General features: G+C 51.9%; 1 protein-coding gene across 1 annotated transcript; it reads left to right on the plus strand.

The window, feature by feature from the left end:
* The first annotated feature begins 55 nt into the window (after positions 1–55).
* LOC118018299 (membrane primary amine oxidase-like) lies at positions 56–8,744 on the plus strand. The gene is given in 5 exon segments (XM_035016693.1): positions 56–1,495; positions 5,537–5,682; positions 5,684–5,823; positions 6,237–6,366; positions 7,319–8,744. Coding segments are annotated over 5 exon segments (2,040 nt in total). The 5' UTR covers positions 56–147; the 3' UTR covers positions 7,595–8,744.
* Positions 8,745–16,619: the final 7,875 nt, after the last annotated feature.

Genomic DNA, 16,619 nt, shown 5'->3' on the forward strand with positions numbered 1-16,619 from the left:
GCCAGCCTCCCCGCTGCCCCTCCGTGTCCCCCAGTGCCCAGCCCGGGACACACCCCGGCCAGAGCCAGCTGTTTGCAGACCTGAGCCGAGAGGAGCTGACGGCTGTGATGAGCTTCCTGACCCGGCAGCTAGGGCCAGGCCTGGTGGATGCAGCCCAGGCCCGCCCCTCGGATAACTGCATCTTCTCGGTGGAGCTGCACCTGCCCCCCAAGGCCGCAGCCCTGGCCCACCTGGACAGGGGGAGCCCCCCCACCTGCCCGGGAGGCACTGGCCATCGTCTTCTTTGGCGGACAACCCCAGCCCAACGTGAGTGAGCTGGTGGTGGGGCCACTGCCCCGGCCCTCCTACCTGCGGGATGTGACGGTGGAGCGTCACGGGGGCCCCCTGCCCTACCACCGCCGCCCCGTGCTGAGGCGAGAGTACCTGGACATACACCAGCTGATCTTCGGCAGAGAGCTGCCCCAGGCTGCCGGGCTCCTGCACCACTGCTGCTTCTACAAGCGCCAAGGACAGAACCTGGTGACGGTGACCACGGCCCCCCGAGGCTTGCAGTCAGGGGACCGGGCCGCCTGGTTTGGCCTCTACTACAACATCTCAGGGGCTGGGTTCTTCCTGCACCCCGTGGGGTTGGAGCTGCTGGTAGACCACAAGGCTCTGGACCCTGCCCGCTGGGCCATCCAGAAGGTGTTCTTTCAAGGCCGCTACTATGAGAGTTTGGCCCAGCTGGAGGACCAGTTTGAGGCCGGCCTGGTGAACGTGGTGCTGATCCCAGACAATGGCACAGGTGGGTCCTGGTCCCTCAAGTCCCAGGGGCCTCCCGGTCCGGCTCCTCCTCTGCAAGTCCATCCCCAGGGCCCCCGCTTCAGTGTGCAGGGGAGCCGGGTGACCTCCTCGTTGTGGACTTTCTCCTTTGGCCTTGGAGCTTTCAGTGGCCCCAGGATCTTTGACATCCGCTTCCGGGGAGAACGACTAGCTTATGAGATCAGCCTCCAGGAGGCCTTGGCCGTCTATGGTGGAAATTCCCCTGCAGCGATGCTGACCCGCTATATCGATGGCAGCTTTGGCCTGGGCAAGTACTCCACTCCCCTGACCCGGGGGGTGGACTGCCCCTACCTGGCCACCTACGTGGACTGGCACTTCCTTCTGGAATCCCACACCCCCAAGACAATACGTGATGCCATTTGCGTGTTTGAACAGAACCAGGGCCTCCCCCTGAGGCGACACCACTCAAATTTCTACTCCCATTATTTTGGGGGCCTTGCAGAGACAGTGCTGGTGGTCAGATCTGTGTCGACCTTGCTCAATTATGACTACCTGTGGGATATGGTCTTCCATTCCAGTGGGGCCATAGAAGTCCGACTCCACATCACCGGCTACATCAGCTCAGCATTCCTCTTTGGTGCTGCCCGAAGGTACGGGAACCAGGTTGGGGAGCAAACGCTGGGCACCGTCCATACCCACAACGCCCACTTCAAGGTGGATCTGGATGTAGGAGGTAAGACATCCCTGGGGAAGCAAGGATTCCAACAGAGGGGGCTGAGGTCTCCATGCCTAGCTTTAAGAATTATCACTGAAACATTAAAAATATAAAAGCATATGAAGTAAAGGTGAAAGTCGGATTCCACAGAGATTTTCATCCTTAGCAGATCGGTTATTCTTCCGTACTTAAAAATAAAATTCTTCCATATTTAAAAAAAAATTTTTTTTTTAAGATTTTATTTATTTATTTCAGAGAGAGAGAATGAGAGAGCACCTGAGAGGGGGGAGGGTCAGAGGGAGAAGCAGACTCCCTGCCAAGCAGGGAGCCCAATGCAGGACTCCATCCTGGGACTCCAGGATCATGACCTGAACCGAAGGCAGTCGCCCAACCGACTGAGCCACCCAGACGCCCCAAAATTCTTCCATATTTTTAAATATGGCATCTGCAATATTTAATAAATCATAACATTTGTTATATTGTATACCATCTGTAAATATGACATACTGATATAAGTATTTCAAATTTTTATTACCAAATTTGGATCATAACATACATATATTTTGCCATCTCTGTTTTTTCACATAACTATATATCACTCATGCAAGCAACAGTTACTGAATGCAGTTTTTCTTTTTTAGAGAGAGGGAGCAGGGGGAGGGGCAGAGGGAAGAGAGAGAATCTTATGCCGGTTCTACACCAGGAATGGGGCCCAATGTGGAGCTCCATCTCATGACTCTGAGATCATGACCTGAACTGAAATCAAGAATCGGACACCTAGCTGACCGGCCACCCAGGCGGCCCATGAATGCATATTTACACCAATCACTGTGCTAATGCAATTTAACAAAAGAAACAACATCCCTACTCTCAAGAGGCTTACATTCTAATGGAGGAGCGGTGAACATGTGGAGTGCCTTGAAAAATGTGTATGATAGAAATACTTTTATGCTTAACTGCTCTGTGCCTCACTTTACCCAAGTGTAAAAATGGTGTAACAGTGCATTCTTAGTAAGACTATTTGAGGATTAATGATGAGTACTTTAAAATGCTTTCTCTTTAAAAAAACAAACAAACAAAACTTCCTTCTTTTTTTCTTTCAATAATCTCTACACCCAGCATGGGACTTGAACTCACAACCCAGAGATTGAGAGTTGCATGCTTTTCCGACTGAGCCAGGCTGGTGGCCCAAAACACTTTCTCTTTTGAAATAATTTTAGACTTACGAAAAGTTGCAAACATTGTCCAGTTCCCATATACCCTTCACCCAGTTCCCCCTAATGTTAACATCTTACGCAACCACAGTATGGCAATCAAAACCAGGAGATTAACATTATTACAGTACTATTAACTAAACTACAGACCTTATTAGAGTTTCATTAGTTCTTTCATTAACTTTCTTTTTCTGTTCCAGGATCTAATCCAGGATCCCACACTGCATTTAGGTAAATTTTCTCCTTAGTTTCCTCCAATCTATGACAGCTCCTTAGGCTTTTCTTGTCTTTCATGACCTTGACACTAAGGAAGATTTTGGTCATTATTTTATACAGCGTCTCTCAAATCGGATTTCTCTGTTATTTTCTCATGATTAGATTGAGATTGTACTTCTTTTTTTTGCAAGAAAACCAGAGAAATGACATTATGCCCTTCTCAGTGCATCATATCAAGGAGTACATGAGGTTCAGATGTCTTATTACCAGAGATGTTGACCTCAAGAACTTGGTTAAGATGGTGTCTTCTGGCTTTCTCCATTGTACAAGTTACTACTTTTCTGGGGCACCTGGGTGGCTCAGTCAGTTAAGTGTCTGCTTTCAGCTTGGGTCATGAGCCCAGGGTCCTGGGATCAAGCCCCACTCCGGGCTCTCTGCTCAGCAGGAAGCCTGCTTCTCCCTCTCCCTCTGTCAGTCCTCCTGCTGTGCTCTCTCTCTCTGTGTCAAATAAATAAATAAATAAATAAATAAATAAATAAAATCTTTTTTAAAAAGTTAGTATTTTTCCATTTGCAGTTAATAAATATCTTGGGGCAATTACTGTGATGCTATGCAAATATCCTATTTCTTCTTAAATTCTTGCCCACTGATTTTTAGCATCTGTTGGTAGACTTTTTTTTTTTTTTTGCAAGAATTATTACTGAAATATTTCCCTACTGGTCATTTCAAATTTTTTTCTTTATTCTTTATACATTGATTAATTAGAATTCTCCAAAGGAAAAGTTATCCTCCTTTTACATTGATTTATACATGCAATTATTCATAACTGCATTGATTCATGGATATTTATTTTACCCTAAGGCTTACAACCCAGCAGTGTTATTTATTCTGTTCCTTGCACTGTTCCAGTATTGGCCCTTGGGAGATGCTTCTGGCTGGTTCTTGTGTCCTTTCAATATGCCTCCATCCTTTTTGGAGTGCTTCTTTCTTTTTGGCACCACAGGATGTTCCAATTTTTTTTTTTTTATTCATTTGAGAGAGACAGAGCACAAGCAGGGGGAGAGGCAGAAGGAGAGGGAGAAGCAGAATCCCTGCTGAACAGGGAGCCTGACGCAGGGCTCAATCCCAGGACCCTGAGATCATGACCTGAGCCGAAGGCAGACGCCTAACTGCCTGAGCCATCCAGGCGCCCCAGGATATTCCAATTTGATCTTGTATTTTCCCTGCTCTAGCCCTGGAATCCAACCCCCTCTCCAAGGAGCTCTGGTTCCTTTTTACTGGAGGATACTCTTTAGAAACCAAGCCCAGGGTACCAGGAGTGCTCATTAGCACTGGGACATCATTGCTTTTAGGCTCGCTCATTGGACTTAGCTAGAAAAGATGCATATGTATTCCACCTGACACACACATCTCTCTTTATCTCTGTACCTAAGCGAGGATGTCTCTTCAAGCTCTTTGAACCGTGCCTGACAAGTAGTGAGAAGTATTAGCCATTGTTGCTGTGGTTGTTGTCCATATGAGCCCATTGTGTGGATGTTCCAGAAAGAACTGTTGGTCTTTAGTTGTTACCTACGGGTAGAAACCCTGGGGTGTGGACGGAGGGTCGGTGAATCCACAAAAGGAAAGCGAGAGCCTACTTCATCAGTCTCTGCTCTCTGCTGGTCCTTGGAAGGTACAGAGGGAGCTTTGGCTTGTGTTCGTTTACTGCTCGTTGGTCTCAGATCACTTAAGTTGACTCCTAGTAGGGTACCTAGTGAGATTCTGATAAAAGTCATTCAAAATTACCAGAGTTCAAGGAACAGACTGTGCCTTTGGCCCTGTTCTTAATTCCTTGCCAAGCCCCAAATGATAGGAAGCACCACCAAGCTCCAGCAGCATCGGGCCCTGGCTCCGACTTTCCTTCCCTCTGGCCTGCACCGCAGCTGTCTGCGTGGGATGCGCCCCCTCTGTGTGGTTCTTCTGCGTGTGCCGCTGTGTGGGCAGGTGCAGAGCCAGAGTAAGATCGGGGTCGCCAGCACCACCATGATGGTAACCACATGCCCTTGGTGACAAGCCAGAGCACATTACTTAAATCCTCTAAACCTCAGTTGTCCCATCTGTACAATGGGCACAAGTGTAGTTCCTCCTTCATAAGGCCGCAGTACAAGTAAAGCATCAGTGCTCGGCGGTGCAGAGCTCCTTGAGGAGTAGTGCAGGTGAGCGACCACTGTTCCTATGCTCATGATAAGGCAGTTCTGGTGATGCTATAGGGCTTCAGACATGAGGCATAGGGTCAGAAGGAATCCGACTCTGCACTTCGCCTGCTAAGCTGCTCCAACTTCAGTTCAACCATCCTCCCTTGCAGGCCCTCAGAAGGAGGACATCAGTGGAGGCCCAGTCACAAGGCATCCAGCATTATTACCAGAGATGACATCAGGCAGAAAGACCTTCTCCAAATCTCTGGATCAGGGATATCTTGGGCGGGGGAAAGGGAAGCAGGGACACACTCCGTTCTGGGTTTCTCCTTGGCCCCACTCTGAAGCGGTGAGTGGCGGGGAGGGGACAGAGTCCAGAGGGGACAGGGCAGCTGCATGACCAGCCCTCCCTCCCACCCTCCGCCCCCCCGCCCCCCCCCCCCCCCCCCCCGCAGGACCGGAGAACTGGGTCTGGGCTGAGGACATGACCTATGTCCCCACGCCGGTGCCCTGGAGCCCCGAGCACCAGATGCAGAGGCTGCAGGTGACCCGGAAGCTGCTGGAGACTGAGGAGCAGGCCGCCTTCCCCCTGGGAGGCGCCCCCCCCCCGCTACGTGTACCTGGCCAGCAATCACAGCAACAAGTGGGGTCACCCGCGGGGCTACCGCATCCAGCTGCTCAGCTTTGCTGGGGAGCCGCTGCCGCAGAACAGCTCCTTGGAGAGAGCCTTCAGCTGGGGGAGGTGAGTGGCGGGGTGTCAGAGAGAAGCTGGGGGAGGAGGGGGAGGGAAGGGTGCGTTGGGAGGGACAACTGGGAACTCAGTTCGAACTGGATTGGAGCAGACGTGAGAGCTCCATTAGGATTTCCCGGTTATGGAAACGCAAGCCCTGGGTCTATGCTGTCTGTGCAGGGCTAAGGCCCAGGCCAGAGAACGCGTCCCCACTTTGGATGGGGGGAGAGGCCATCCTGTGAAATGGCAGGGGGACGAACAGAAGGATGTGGAAGGAGGTTGGCCGACCCACCCGGGTGGCACCAAAGTCATTGTGTGAATGACATGGGAAGCCCGAGGTCCATGACCTCAGCCCCCTTCCATCATCACAGTCAGGCAGCAGGACAGGGTTAGTGGCCATGGAGGCCTGACCAGTGCCTCCCTAGGTACCATCTGGCGGTGACCCAGCGGAAGGAGGCGGAGCAAAGCAGCACCAGCATCTACAATCAGAACGACCCTTGGGCCCCCACCGTGGACTTCGCTGACTTCATCAACAACGAGACCATTGCTGGAGAGGTCAGCTGACTGTGGGAGGGTCACGGGAGGGAGACCAGGGCACAGAGACGAACCCCACCTTCTCTTTTTTTTTTTTTTAAAGATTTTATTTATTTATTTGAGAGAGAGAATGAGAGACAGAGAGCACGAGAGGGAGGAGGGTCAGAGGGAGAAGCACACTCCCCGCTGAGCAGGGAGCCCGATGCGGGACTCGATCTCGGGACTCCAGGATCATGACCTGAGCCGAAGGCAGTCGCTTAACCAACTGAGCCACCCAGGCGCGCGAACCCCACCTTCTCTTAAGTTCCCTGAAACCATCTGGCCTCCCGAGGGGTGGAGCTGACTCCTGCCTTCTGTGCTTTCCCGAATCATTACTTCCTGAGGGAATCTTCCCTAGCTGGGAGCTCATTTGCAGACACTGGCTGAGGCCCCAGCCCATCGTGGAGACCCTGCAGCTCTCTGAGTCTTAGCTTCATGGACTTTGTCCTTTTCGGGCCCCAGGGTTCAAGCAGGGCTGGAAGACCAGCTCTCTTGTGTCTAGCGCTTCTTTCATTTCGGACTTGACCTCTGAAGGATTCATTTCTGAATGTCAGCCTTTTCTGCCTCCTAAACCCTGATCTCCCCGCTCCATCCTCCTCTCAGTCATTGGTAGGGAACTCTTGGAGAGTGAGGGAGAGGCGAGCTGAAATCGCCCCTGGGTGTCATACCTCTGGGGGTGGGTGTGATGGCGCTGTGATGGGAAATGTCAGAGATGGAGGGCCCAGGCTGGGACAGGGAAGTGGGGCTTGCTCCCAATATGAAATTGACTGGGCTTTGACTCCTGGGCCGGTAGGAAAAACTGCTTCCTGACTTAAGATCCTTTTGAGGGAAAATGGGCTGGCAAGGTGAATCCTCACATCCAAGGCTGCTGTAGGAGGCAGGCCTGTCCTTCACAAAGCCAGGCCTCAGGATCCTCTTTCTTCTCCCCTGCCAGGACTTGGTGGCCTGGGTGACAGCTGGTTTCCTGCACATCCCACACGCAGAAGACGTTCCCAACACAGTGACTGTGGGGAATGGTGTGGGCTTCTTCCTCCGACCGTACAACTTCTTTGACCAGGACCCCTCCTTCGAGTCTGCGGATTCTGTCTATTTCCGGGAGGAACAGGATGCCAGGGCCTGCGAGGTCAACCCCCTGGCTTGCCTTCCCCACACTGCTGCCTGTGCCCCAGACCTCCCTGCCTTCTCCCATGGGGGCTTCTCTCACAACTAGGGGGTCCCTGGGACGGGGAATGTGGCCAGGGACCCCAGGGCCAGGGTGCGTGGGGAGGGGAGTGGTAGGTGCTGGGCCAGGTGGCCTGGTGCCCTCTTCTTCTCCTTCTTTCCACCCCAAAGCTCCCCGCGTCCCCTTCTCCCCAGGCCCCCTCTCTATCGCCCTCCCTGACACCCCCTCCCTGCTGGGAGCATCCTGAGCCTGTGATGCCTGGCACCCGGGCAGAGACATGACTCAGCTTTGTTGACCCCAGACCTGCTGGGTTCCTGTCCCAGAGAGAAGAATGGCCAGCTGAAGCCCGGACTGATGGCCAAGCTTTTCCCAGAAGACTCCTGTTTTTTTGTGGTTTTGTTTTTTTGCTTTCCGGCTTTCCCCTGTTTTTTTTTTTAACCCATCTCCTGAGCCTCCTCAGTCCCTTCCTTGGAAGTGGGGATGGTGTTGCTGCACTGGGGATAGGCCCCTACCTCCACGGATGAGCTAGAAGGGGGTCCTTAGCCCACATTCCTCTTATCCAAGTCCTCCTCTCCCTCTTCCTTCCTTTGCCTATTGCCTCCTCTTCCTGTTCCCACCTGTTCTTACAGCCTCGGATTTCCCTCCCAGCCCTGAGAGGATGTGCCTCTGTCCCGATGCTCCCCTCATCTTCATTTCTAACTTAGGTCTCCTCTCCCGGCTCTCTGCCCGTGGAAGTCTCAAAATGCAAGGGACATCTGGTTTGAGAGGACAATCCCTGTCTGTCCCCCTGTGTCTGTCACAGACTGGAGTAGGCGTTGTCCCCACCCCTGTCCTGGGGCAGGCTGTAATTCCCGGAAGTCCCCTCGGCCCCTTGGTATTCGCCTGCTTTGCACTTTCTGGCAAAGGATGGTCTCACGGCAGCCTCTCAATTTAGCATCTGAGGTGGATCTGTGGGTACCGGGGTGATGAGGGGCGGTCATCTGGGCCAGACGTGTGTGTGACCAGGGAGCTCACAGACTCCGCAGCAGCTGACACGGACGGCAGGTGGGCGCCAACGGTGGGAAGCTCTGAGACCTTGGAACTCCAGTGGCCACCACTTGTGGCCACGCAAATGAGCTGGGGGGCTGGCTCCCACCATGCTGTCCCCTCAGGGGCTCTGGGTGAGGGGCGAGTGCGCCCATAGTGAGAGATTGGAAACTACAGAAACATCCTTTCCTCAAGGATTGGTTAAGTGAAGTCCTACGCAGCCCTCCAATGCGGGGCTGTGCAGCACTAACAAGAACGCTCTCTGTGTACTAATAGGGAACGATCTTCCAGTGAAAACGGCAAGGCACGGAAGTGTGTGTGGTGCACTTTGCCTTTGTGTGGTAGAAAGGAGGAAACTATACATATTTACTATATATGCATATCCAGAAGAAACCAGCGCTACTGGTTGCTTTTGGGGAGGGATGGGGAAAGAGGAAGGAGGAGACTTAGCACTCCATACCCTTTTGTATATTTTGAAATTTGAGCCATGTGACTGTATTACCTATTCAAAATAAATAAAAAATGGGCCCAAACAGGACCTGACTTGTTGGTTGGTTGGTTGGTTTGCTACTGACAAGTCTTTTAAGAAGGGGTGAGGGTAGGGGTAAAGTAAAGTGAATGAGGTATGGACCCAGGGACTCAATTTGGTCAGTCTCTGAGACCCAGAGAAATGGCTGTGGCCTCTGGTAGGTAACTCCTCTGCACTCCCTTGCCTGTCCATCCCTGAGGACAATCTTAAGCCTCAGTCGTGCTCTCTCTCTCTCCCTGTCTCCGCCTCTGTCCCTCTTGTTTCCTCTCTGTGTCTCTTAAAGGAGGGGACAATGGGAAGCAATGGAGAGAGGTGACTTCTGCCTGCTGAGAGCCCGGGCTGGGTTCATTTATGGCACTGCCTGAGCCGGAGGCCGGAGTGACAGAACACGGAGACTAAGGGCGAGGAGCCACTGAAGCCTGGGACAGAGGAGAAAAGCCATGGATGCCAGGGCCAACTGTGACTCCGATATGGACCTCGTACTTCCTCTCTCCCTGCCCTGAGTACTTTTCTCTATCACATGCAGATCGATTTTCCACTCGTATGGCTCCTTCTTATGACCAGCCGCAGGGCAGTCAGTGCTGGGGGATAGGGATGGAGGGAATGCTGGTGTCCGCCCCTCCCCCCAGCCCATCACACTCACGTGAAGCTCATGACCTTGAAACCCACATCCACACCAAAGAACATGAGTGTTTATACGTAGTCATATGTGTGAGTGGGTGTGAATGCTCACCAGCTTTTGTGCGTGGTTGGGTCTCTGCATTTCCTCACAGGGGTGACCACGTGTTCCAGCCTCCAATGAGAGGAGGCAGGAGGGACATGTGGATCATTAGAACACCTGCCCAGCTGGGGTCAGGAGGGCTGCAGTGTGGATCCGCAGCCCCCTACCCCAACCTAGTCTCTTCCTTAGACCACTGAGGCCAGCTTAGAGTGTTGGCCTCACATTTGTGATCCAGTGATAGGAGTGAATACTTCCCAAGCATGTTAAGTTCTGAAGGAACCAGTGCCCCCAAAGCTAAAATCTTTAGGACATGGGCCCCTTGCCCTAAGAGGAGCTGGACAAGGAGAGCCTGAGGCTTAGCCCAGAGGGCATAGCTAGGACTTCTCTAGGAACGTAGACACCAGAATGTTCTGGAAGGAGCACAACATGTGTTCTGCCTCTGTTCTCCTCCTGCAGCCCCTGGGAAGGGCTCCAGCAAGAGGATTCCTTCATACATCCAACAAAGATTTATAGCGTGCCTTCTAAGGGCCAGGCACGTGCGAGGCACTAGGATACGTTAGTGAATAAGACGCACAATTTTTGGTCCTCGGAGGAGCGAGGCTAGTAAAGGAGAGTTGCAGTCAGGACTGCAGGGAGGAGAGAGGAGGACAAGAACAGGGGCTCCTGACTCAAACTTAGGGGCTGTGGAAGGCTCCTGGGGGACATGATGTCTAAACTGGGGACAAGGAGGACAGGGGAGAGAATCTTCCAGGCTGGGGAAACAGCATGATCAAAGGCCAGGAGGTGACAAAGCAGCACCATCCAAGTACCTAAGTTCATTGACAGGCATGTGGGCTCTAAGGAGAGCCTGGAGGGACAAGCAGGGGACAGATGAGGCATGTTCTTGTAAGCCACAGTTACCCTAAAGAAAAATGCAGAGTCATGAAAGGATTTGGGGCAAGGAGTGACAAGAGTCAGATTTGCCTTTCAGGACATTCCCTTTGGCCCAGCTACAAAGAATGGAGTTGACAGAAGACCTGGCCATGGGCAGTGAGTCAGAAGTAAGAAATGGTGGTGGCCTGAACTGTGGCAGGGCCCCCCGGCAGACTCCTGTGGAGAGTCTGGCCCCATGAGGCCCTATTTCAGAGCACCCCGATCAGAACCCCACATCTGGATGCCTCTCTCCTCCCACCTTCTGCCGAGGTTGCTGGGAAAATGAGGTGGGCTCTCTGGCCCCTGACTGATCTTTCTCCTAGCAGCCCATTACCTCCTGAATGGAAGGGTAATTATAGTTCAATTCATGGATCACTTGGGAAAGTCAGTTGCTGAAGAAAAAATCCCACCCAACAACCAGGCTCTTCTGAAGTCGGTGTGGTTATGTGATAATTGGTTAGATCATCCTTGTAGACTTCATATGGTGCAAAGTGGGTTTGAAAAAAATTAAACCCCTATAAAAGAGAAAGTACCTGGCGCCCCCCCTGACGGCTTCTTTGACTGGATTTGGCGATGAGGATGGGCTCATTAATTCCACAGCCTCTTTACTTGGTTAAGGGGGACCCCAGCCTTCGGGCTCCTTCCAGAAGGTTCTCCTTCATTTATCCACTCTTCCGCTTGTATTTTCCCTCTCTCCCTCTTGACTGGCTCTTCTTCTCGACTCTCATCTTGCCAAGCCTTCCCCGGGGACCCTGCATCTCCTGGGCGGGGGTCTTCTCTCTGCCTGTGACTTCACAAAAACTCCTTCCTCCAAGGAGTGTCCCCCCCCCACCAGTCACTCCTCCACCCACTGCCCTCCCTCTGCTGGCCCACAGCCACAGACGCTGCCCCGACAAAGGTTACCAGTGACTTCTAATCAATGGGCCTTTCTGGGCACCTACCTTCTGGTCCTCTCAGTGACATTTGACAACACTGCCTACCTCCTTCTTGAAATTCTCTCCTGTCTTGACTTCCCCGCATTCTGACCCCTCCTTGTCTGTATTTTCTGCTTCACAGTCTTCCACGATGGCTCCTTTACCTCTGCCCCCCACCAGCCCACATAGCCCCAAACCTTGGCATTTTCCAGGACTCTGTCTTGCGTCTCCTCTCTTCTCTGTCCAGAAGTCCCCCCCAGGTGATCTCCGCCTCCCTTACTTTAACTGCTAATACTTGTTGTTGGCCCAAATCTGGATTTCTAGCTTAGAACATCTCTCCTACACTCCAGACCCATAGAGCCAATGGCCCTATTTCTAGGGATCTATACTGGGAATTCCCGTGTGCACCTCAAACTCAACCTTGTTGGTTCTCCCTTAAACTTGCTGCTCTTCAGGTACGTCCTTTCTGGTAAAAAGCCCATCAGGTCTCAGGAAACCTTTGTGTCACCCAAGACACCGTGCTCATTATCACCTACCCGCAGCCAGTCAGGCACCTGGCCCCATCACCTCTGCCCTTAAACATCTCAGACTCATGCCTTCTTCTCTGTCCTCAAGGTCGCTGGCCTCATCCTGGCCCTCTGCCTCTAGTCTGTCCCATACCCAAGCACCCACCCACACCCACGCTGTAGCCAGAGCCATCCCCCTATAATGCAGATCCAAGAGGAGCGTGACCTGTGAGGACCAGGTGGGCCTGGCCGGCTGCTCAAGGCCTCTGGGGTGGCCACTCTGCTCAGATACCACGTTCTGGGGCCCAGTCTTCAGCCTGCAGGCTGGGGGTGGACCCTGGCTCCCAGGGATCAACTCATCCCATTCATAGAGGCCGGGGCCACGTTTATTCAAAGGGAAATACGACCTAATGAGAGGAGCAGGGTGGGTGTTCCTGTTTCCTGAGTAATTCTCCAAAAAGGGACACTTTTCCGGCAAGTTTTTAGGTATTTGGGCCTGACGGTTGGGACGATTTGAATGAAACGATATCAGAGGGCACAATGTGATAGCAAGACACGTAGAGAAGGTGGTCAGGGGTGGCCTCTCTTATATACCAGCTTCCCCACCAGCCAAGGCAAAGGGTTCTCCCCCAGTGGTGACCCACCTCCCCATATGAGAGCCTAGCGACACCTTACTGGAGCAAACGTTGACCTCTGCTTGGCAACACTGGTTAGAGAAATAGGAGCCATCGTAACAGTGTGTTCTTAGCTGGGAGCTGAGACAGTAACTCCCCGAAGAGCCCAGACTCGAGTTCCCTGGCTGGCGCACTGCCTTGTGGCCAGGGCGAGGCCTCGACATTAGATCCTGGTCCATCTTAAGCAACCCTCTCAGGTCCCCTCCCTCTTCGGGAGCTTTGTACTGTCACTCAATAAACCTTACTATCGCTCAAGAAACTTCGCTTTGCTGCCCACCACTCTTCGTCTGGTTTACCTCTTCATTCTTCAAAGCAGCGTGACCAAGAACTGTGGTCACCGAAGGAAAAACTCCTGTAAGTCCAGCAGAAAAAGAAATGTTTTATCTTTGTGTGTAGGACAAAAAATATGAATAAGCAATTAGCAAAAGATATACAAATAACCAATGAACATATGAAAAGATATTCAATCTCTCTAGTAATATAGTAAACACAAAATAATAATGAGATACTATTTTTTTACATGAATATTGTCAAAAGAATTTTAAGATTGACAGTATCTGGTGCCTGGGTGGCTCAGTCAGTTAAGCGTCTGCCTTCAGCTCAGGTCATGGTCCCAGGGTCCCAGGAGCCCACATCGGGCTCCCTGCTCAGCAGGGAGCCTGCCTCTCCCTCTCCCGCTACCCCCTGCTTGTGTGTGCTCTCTCTCTCTATTAAATAAATAAATAAATAAATAAATAAAATCTTTTTTTTTTAAAGATTTTATTTATTTATTTGAGAGAGAGAATGAGAGAGAGCACATGAGAGGGGGGAGGGTCAGAGGGAGAAGCAGACTCCCCGCCGAGCAGGGAGCCCGATGCGGGACTCAATCCCGGGACTCCAGGATCATGACCTGAGCCAAAGGCAGGCGCTTAACCAACTGAGACACCCAGGTGCCCCATAAATAAATAAAATCTTAAAAAAAAAAAAGATTGACAGTATCTTGTAATGCCAGTGGTTAAAAAAAAAAAAAAAGATTCTGGTCCCTCTTATTCTAAATGTCACACAGCCCATTTCCAATGACCCCTTCCTGCCTTCGTGGTAGTAATCCTATTGTCCCTGTCTTGACTGCAAGAAATTCTCCAGTCCCTTCTCTCCATGTTACTGCTCAGTGGATGGGAGCCCTGGGTGTGGATTCTGCTCCCCAACACTCAGGGGTAGGTATTAAATGTCATGTTTCTTTATGTTTCTATATCAGGTAACAAGCTCAGTGCCCTGGTACCTGGTTGGTGGGAAATTGAATAACAGGCATGATTTGGGGGCTGCTCATCTTCAGGGTTAGGGAAGACTCTGTAGCCTGGGGTTTGGGGGGTGGTGGTCAGCTAGTCTTCAGGTGACAGCCGTCACGGCTAGTATGTTCACTTTCTGCGGCCCTGAGGCCAGCCTTGCTAGAGTGGTGATGGGAGGGGGGACCTGCCCTGGGCGTTGACCCACACCCACTTTCTCCTGTGCCAAAGCCCTATTCCCTCCTTTTCCTCTCACCCCACAGTAGCCCTGGATGACCCATGGGGTACTGGTTAAAGGGCTTTTTTCTGCGGAGGGGGCCTGAGGGACGAAAGGGAAGTACATTTGTCACAGTATATTCCTTTCTGTTTTCCAGATTTTTTACCAAACATTTTGTTTGTTCATCAAGGTGTTTTCAGAATACTTTTAAAATTAAAAATATTTAAAATGCTGGGGCACCTGGGTGGCTCAGTCGGTTAAGCGTCTGCCTTCAGCTCAGGTCTTGATCCCGGGGTCCTGGGATCGAGCCCCGCATCGGGCTCCCTGCTCGGCGGGAAGCCTGCTTCTCCCTCTCCCACTCCCCCTGCTCGTGTTCCCTCTCTCGCTGTGTCTCTCTCTGTCAAATAAATAAATAAAATCTTTAAAAAATATATTTAAAATGCTTTTTTTCCACAAAGTGCTTCTGCAGAGTCTGAAACCAGATCAGCAAGGGGGGTGGTTATTATGGGATGGAGGGCCCTGCCTTTCACACCACTTTGGACTGGGTGCTGCTACCCCTACCACTTTAACGAACAAGGGAAAGGAAAACCCTTTGAGTTTCCATATCAAAATACAGCTGAATGCAGGGCGCCTGGCTGGCTCACTGGGTGGAGCAAGCGCCTCTGGATCTTGGGGTTGCGAGTTTGAGCCCCACTTGTAGAGATTACTTAAAGATACTATCTTTAAAAACAAAAACAAAACTACAGCTGGATATATTAATGCTTCTGGATAACCTGCCTTTTTTGTTATCGATTTACCTGGTTTAACTCTCCCAGGTTCTGAGATGCCTCACCATCTACCTGCAATTACGACCTTGCTTGAAACACATACCACACAAAACTTCCTGATCTTACCTCTACTGCCCCCCATTTTGTCCCCACCTCACACCAAATACACCGACCTTTTGGCTGTTTCCTGCCCATGCTGGGCTGTTTTGAGTTTCTTTACCTTTGCACCTTCTGTTTCCTTTGGCCATCATGTCTTTCCTCTTCTCTGTCCCACGTATGCATTCTGCCTGCAAGGTCGAACTAATGTCTTCCCAGGCAAATCTTCCTGGGCAGGTCCACGTTGGAAAGGATTCTCCCCCAGGCTCATGAGGGAAGCATGTCCCCTCCGTGGAACCCTCAGTCTCTCCTTATTCCCCTCAGGACCTGGCTGTCCAGATGAGGGTGGCCTCCTACATGTCACCTGGCAGAGAATGGAGGTGGCTTCGCTCTCTGCTTCTGCAACATTTCAGTGGAGGGTTTCCTGGAGTTGAGGGCTGTGCGCTGCTAAGTTAATTCCACAGCCAGTTTTCCAAGCCCCCTGACCTCTGACCTGGCCCATCAGTCCTGCTTAAAGGGGAGACAAGGGATTTCTGTTATACTCTGCACTTGCCCCCCACCACCCCAATTTCTGACTGGCTCCCCACCCCATCTACTCCCCTCCAGTGATCTAGGGTGCTCAGAGCCTCCCCATTGTAGATCTGGCTCAGCCCTTCAGCCTCCCAACTCCTCCCAGGTGCTTTGTGTTCTCAGCCTTACTCTCCAGCCTGGAGCCTGCCGGTAGGGTTCTGGCTGATGGCTGGTGAGGAGTAGGAGAGAGTGATGGGAAGCAGAGCCTGGAGGGAAGGGGGGGAATCCCACTGGAGAGGTGTGGGCAGGTGAGTTTCACTTGCAGCCTCGTAGCCAGGGAAAAGGTTCCATCTGGAGGGTGGAGGAAGAACCCAAGGACAGTCCCTTTCTGTCCCAGTTCCTTCTTCCTCTTGCCTCCCTCCAGCTGTGTTATTTCCAAAACCTACCCTTCCTCCAACTTGGTTCCCCAACCCTGACCCTGAGTGTTTGATTTGGAACAAGAGGACAGAGGATTACGTGGGCCACTTAAAGTCCAGATTCCTACTTCAGCCCCACCTCCCGAGTTTGGCCTGACCCCTGACCCCTCCATCTCCACCCCCACCCCCCCCACTCAACCATCTGCCCTTGGCTGCTTATCTTCAATGTGCCTCTTGCCCAGTGGCACCTCTCAGAGACCAGGAAACTCCAGAGACTCAAAGAGACGTCCTGCACCCAGGTCCTGTCTGTCTTTTATCTTTCTATTTCCCATTCTGCATAATGATTCAGGAGCCTAAGGACCATCCAGGAGATTTATCTATGGCTATCTTCATTATTTTGTCCCTGTGTAGTGTGCTGGTGACAGCCATGGGTGATGGTGAGAGTGAGAAAGGAGTGGAGAGGGAATGTAAACCCGGCCAGCCTCCCCGCTGCCCCTCCGTGTCCCCCAGTGCCCAGCCCGGG

This window comes from Mirounga leonina, unplaced genomic scaffold (genome assembly GCF_011800145.1).
Source record: "Mirounga leonina isolate KUSES-001 unplaced genomic scaffold, KU_Mleo_1.0 Mir_170761, whole genome shotgun sequence".
Lineage (NCBI taxonomy): Eukaryota > Metazoa > Chordata > Mammalia > Carnivora > Phocidae > Mirounga > Mirounga leonina.